Genomic DNA, 5394 nt, shown 5'->3' with positions numbered 1-5394 from the left:
GCTAGAATCTGTGATGTAATTTTGTATTTTATTTCCTAGTTAAAATAGGAAACAGGTGATTTTTAATTCACTCAACTCTAGAATATTTAAAATAGCTACAGATGTATAAAAACAGAATTTTATAAAATGCTGTAAATGATATGCTGATCTTTTAAGAAACACAATTTGACTTCCAAAACTGTAGCTTAGGTAGACCCATTAAATATATCCAACTTATTCAAATAATATCTACCCTGTGCAACGATTCATATTGATCAAGAGTCTTAGAATATTTGTAAGGAAGTATTTTTTCTACAACTTTCCACAGATTTTGCTTTGTCTCAATACCTAGTAAAAGCCCAACATACATCTAAAGAGTATATTTTGTTCTTTAGAGATACATATCTCATCAACAAGAGTGAACAAGGTTTATTCAATACTAGGGGTTGTGGTAGAATAAAAAAGAATGAAAAATGCCAAACCCACCTCTTTCCTTCGGGATAGGAAACAAACCTTTTTTTCCCTTTTATTTTATATGGGTGAGGGAAAGGAAACTGCAAAATAACCTCCCCTAAAATTCCAATCTGTAGTTTTAGGTGGGCACTTTTACCAAGCTTCAAAAACAGCACAAATCTGGCTCTATCTTGATCAGTTCCATTGACAATTCAGGCTGTAAACAGCAAAAATGTCATTGCTTTAACAAGTTACCAAGCTTTGTATCTCAATTTTTGCAGCACAGAAAGTACTAGGACTTTTAAAGGCTTTTATGACATAAATATAGGAGTTTAATTAATGGATGCTCTCAGAACAGAATGACTGTTCATAAACATCATAATACTTCCAGGTATTACCAGAAATACATTGTCAAGTTGTGTGCATGGGTCATTTTTAGAGACACAAGAACTAGCCCCTTACATTTTGTATTCAATTGAAAGAGTGACCACAGACTTCAAGGGAAGAAATGAAAAACATTTGTATACTAAGATAAGATTACAGAGAAATGTGCCACACCTTTGGAATAGCTAAATTATTCTACAACTTAGTGAGAATATTTATTGTGTACTAAAACTTGTCAGACACTAGAATCACAAAACGGAGACAGCAAATTGTATCAACAATTATATTTGTTATAGATAAAACATAATGCAAATTGCCATTAAAATTCTAATGATACCAGTGATTTTTAAAACATTGTCACATTTTACAAATGTCACATGAATAGAATTCAGTTTCATGCAGTCTTAATAAAAAGCAAAATCAACATAATAAAACGTGTTCAACTTCTGTTTCAATGAATTACTTGGAATTGAATTTATTGAGGTTTAAGAAGTAATCTACATTTCTATAAATATAGACATTAAGTGACTTTTAATGTCACTAGTGCAGATACATATAACCACCATACAAAAGCTCCATTAGAAGCTACTTCAATTCTTTCGAAAAGGATCAGGATTTCTTTTCTTTAAAAAAAAAAAAGCTTACACTTTCAGTATTAGAAAACACTAAAGTGCATTTTTGGTTACCTTCTAACCAGTTTCTGGCTATAAAATTTGATTTTGCAGAAGTTTTTATTTCTTAACAGTCAGAACAATAGTTAACCCTCCCTATATCTGATCAATAAAATTATACTTTGTTGGTTGTGCTGAAGGAAGGACAAATCTATGTTCAAGTTCATTTAGTATTGGAATTATAATTTCTCACAGCACCAGTAGAGTAATACAGGCTTCACTTTAGCCCTTTGACCTGTTACCCATACCAACTGATTTTTTTGGAAAAAAAATTGTACCAATAAGAAATGTTTCAATATTACATGCCAAACACTGTTTGCATGACTGTAAACAAGAAAAGCTTAAAGCATAATTAGAGCAGACGTATCATCTTTAAACTCTTGTTTTCCACAGTGTCAAAGTTTTCAAGTGTATAAAGATTCAGTACATTCCTAGTACTACAAAAAAAATTTTTTTTACAAAAACCTGGCAGTACATTTTAACAATATTGGGCACAAAGTATATGTAGCTTTGCTGATGTTAGTTTGACTTATACTGAACCACGATCAAATTTTATTGCCATCAATTTAATCTAAAGGTAATATTGCACTATAAGAATCCTGAAACTCCTTATGGTAATTTGTCTAATTGTTTGGATTTTTTGTTTAAAACATGTCTTCTTGGAACAAATAAGTATGGTCCAAATCTGATTAGCACTGCTTTAAAGATGTACAGCTATTTCTAAATAACTCCTACACACCAAGACATGCTATATTATCAGGAAACTCATCCATATTCTTACATAGTCCATATTGTTTTCTCTACCAAGCTACAAATAATGTGACTACCACAATAGTGGTAGTTTAAATCATTTGCTTTCCAAATAGTATTTTAAGAGAAATCAGTTAAAAGCATATCCCATTCAACCAATCTTTCACATTCACAGCCTCTTAAATACTGGTTGTCTAGATCTAGACATGTTAATAGATATTGTTTTAAAGCTGTATATTCATCTAAACACCCTACTGACACAAGCAGTAAGTGAAAAACTAATGCCTTGAATGCAATTTTCTTGCAAAGGCACTCTCAGACATGACTATACCATCAAGCAAACCACTCTTCATTGTTTTATTTGGTTATTTAGATATCCAGATTACATTTACCCACCCATCAGTTTCCTGAACTCTTTGTACTATGAGAGCTATTTTTTTAAAGTAGTAGTGCCCAAATACATATAGAGAAATGATAAAATCATCTGCCCGCAAAACTTCCCACCAGGCTGCATATTTAATCAATCTGTACAAGATCCAAATGAGCAAGTCTGGTGCTGCTGACTTTTTTTTTGTCAAATACCAAGAAGGAATTCACCCCCACAGTCACAGCAGCTCATCTTTTCTTCTTCTGTTGCCTCAGCATTTTCCTTCGTTTAATTATCATGTCATGCAGTTTCTCCAGTCCTTCTTTAAGACCATCTCCTATTATAGCACAAGTGGGCTGCAGATGCCAGGGAGTGGAAGAGGTCAGCTCGCTGGTTGCCAACATCTTTTCCACCTCCGAAAGCGACAGTGAATGTCTCAAGTCCTGCTTGTTGGCCACAATGAGCACAGGCACTCCCTGGTTCTCGGAAATCCGTGTGATTTTGTGAAGTTCCGTTTTTGCTTCTTCCATTCTTTCCACATCCACGGAATCCACCACGAAAATGATGCCGTCCGTGCAGCGGGTGTAGGACTTCCAAAGCGGCCGCAGCTTCTCCTGGCCTCCGACGTCCCAGAAGTGAAAAGTGACGGTCTTGTGGTTTCCCAGCGTCACCTTGATTTTCTCCGTATTGAAACCTTTAGTGGGCACAGTGTTGACGAATTCGTTGAACTGCAATCGATAGAGAACGGTGGTCTTGCCGGCACAGTCCAGCCCCAAGATCACGATGTGAAAGCACTGGAAGGAAGGAAGGCTCGACAGGATCGGCGTCTGCTCCGACAACCCATTCCCCATCGCAGGGGAGGGGCCCGCGGCGAGCAGAGGGCACCAGTCGCCCACTGCTGTCGCCGCCGCAAGGCTTTTTCGCCTGTCCCAGGCTCCCAGTGACGATCCTGCTTCCCTGGCAAGCGGACGAACGCAGGGGGTCAGACCAGACAACGACTGCAGGGCAGAAAAAGCAAGCTACGAAAGCAGAAAATCCCGATCCGCTGCTCAGCGAAAAGTCTCGCCGCCTCTTCCCCGGAGGCTCCGAGAAGGCACCTTCCAACGCTGCAGCAAAACCCGCCTATGCTTCTGGTCGGGCCGCGCCTCTTTACCGTTTCACCCAACCCCTCATGCTTCCCACCCCCCTCGTTTAGCTCCACTCACCATTGGATCAAGGCGGCCTTGCCGAGGAAGCAATTGGGCAGCAAAGTAGGAAAACCACTCTGCAGGCTCTGCTCTCCCTTTTCAGTTACTGGCTCCAACAGCCGCCCATCAACCCGATTGCCCAATCTGTTTGAACCTCATTGGTCAAGCTGAAGCGCGTGAAGGCAGGAGGAAGTTGCAACGTTACCTCGCCGGAGCTGGCCTGTTCTCTACCCCCGCCTTCTCCCGCCGCTTTTTCCTTCATTCATAGCTGTTGAGAACGGAATGTGCTGCAGTGCCTGTCCCTCTTACGCTTTCAACAGAAAGGGAGTTGCCTCCCGTCCTGTTTTCGAGAGGAAGGGAAAGATCGCTGAAACTAAAGCTGCCTCTTCGGTCTGGCTTCAGATTCCGTCCTCCTTTTCTTGCAGCAAATACACTGCCAGGGCTAAAGAACAACTGTGTCTCTTGGGCGATTTGACATGGCTACTCCTGCCACCATTGACGTTGATTTCTGGGAGCCTTGCTCGTAATCCTCTTTTTCTTCCTAAACGCGGAAAGGGGGGGAAGTGGGTATCTTCAAGGTTCATGAGGTGAAATAATGGCCAGAGGTGCTCCGCCCAACCAGCTTTTCACACATTTTACAAACCCAGCTGCGTTAGGCGCAATAACTGAAGAGTTCATCTGTTGGCCTCCCCGTGCACTCGTTTCCTAGCAACCGTTTTCAAATAATGCTGTCAAGTAACCGGCAAAGAGCCGAAGCAAACGCTTTAGAACTATTAGACTTCCCTCTCCCCCACCCCCACCCCCTCCGGCTTCTGGCTATTCGTCTTTCCCGAATAGCCCCGCCGCCGCCTCCTCGGAGTTCTCCCCGCTACGCATCACCTTCCTCAGCGCTTCTCGGCCAGGTCACGTGAATGGCAGACCGGGCGCCTTGGGCATTGGTCAGTACATTCTTCTGTATTGATCGTATTGAGCCATCCACGCAGCCTTGGTTACCTGATGATTTTCCGGAAATATTATTTTTTTCCTGTTCCTAAAAGAAACTCGCCGTAACAAAAAAGCAAACCTACACGATGAAGAGTTTTTCCCTTTTCCCTAGCCATGAAAACCTATGCCCCCTTAATTCCTATGTAAATAAATGTACAGGGGGTTCTAATTAGAAAATTGGTAATGTTAATTCAGAATTCCACTCATATGTATTCATGTTGATAAACTGCATACCCACAAGAAGTTTCTAAGCCAGAGATTCTTCTCTCTGCTACTTAATTATAATTAACTTTGATAGCCATTCCAATCTTATTCCAGTATTGTTCCAGGTATTAGTACTAAGGTAAAGGTTCCCCTCGAACATAAGTGTTAGTCTTTCCCGCCTCTAGGGGGCAGTGTTCATCTCCATTTCAAAGCCGAAGAGCTAGCACTGTCCAAAAATGTCTCCATGGTCATGGCAAGCCATAGGCACACAGAACACTGCTACCTTCCCACTAAAGGTGGTTTCTATATTTCCAGTTGTATTTTTACATGCTTTCGAACTGCTAGGTTGACAGAAGCTGGGACAAGTAACGGGAGCTCACTAGGGATTTGAACCACCAACCTGTTGACCTTTCTG

At 40.8% G+C, this 5394-nt stretch overlaps 1 protein-coding gene across 1 annotated transcript; it reads right to left on the bottom strand.

The window, feature by feature from the left end:
• Positions 1 to 1085: 1085 nt before the first annotated feature.
• On the bottom strand, positions 1086 to 3753 carry ARL4A (ADP ribosylation factor like GTPase 4A). The gene has a single exon (XM_032237590.1). The coding sequence runs from the start codon at positions 3453 to 3455 to the stop codon at positions 2853 to 2855; it is 603 nt and encodes a 200-aa protein (XP_032093481.1). The 5' UTR covers positions 3456 to 3753; the 3' UTR covers positions 1086 to 2852.
• Positions 3754 to 5394: the final 1641 nt, after the last annotated feature.

The sequence above is a fragment of the Thamnophis elegans genome, chromosome Z (genome assembly GCF_009769535.1).
Source record: "Thamnophis elegans isolate rThaEle1 chromosome Z, rThaEle1.pri, whole genome shotgun sequence".
Lineage (NCBI taxonomy): Eukaryota > Metazoa > Chordata > Lepidosauria > Squamata > Colubridae > Thamnophis > Thamnophis elegans.
Note: the sequence above shows the minus strand (reverse complement) of the source record. Positions and strands in the feature narration are given on the sequence as shown.

Bases quoted from the DNA above. Each gene is read 5' to 3' on its own strand.
- ARL4A (XM_032237590.1), bottom strand. From the start codon at position 3,455: ATGGGGAATGGGTTGTCGGAGCAGACGCCGATCCTGTCGAGCCTTCCT.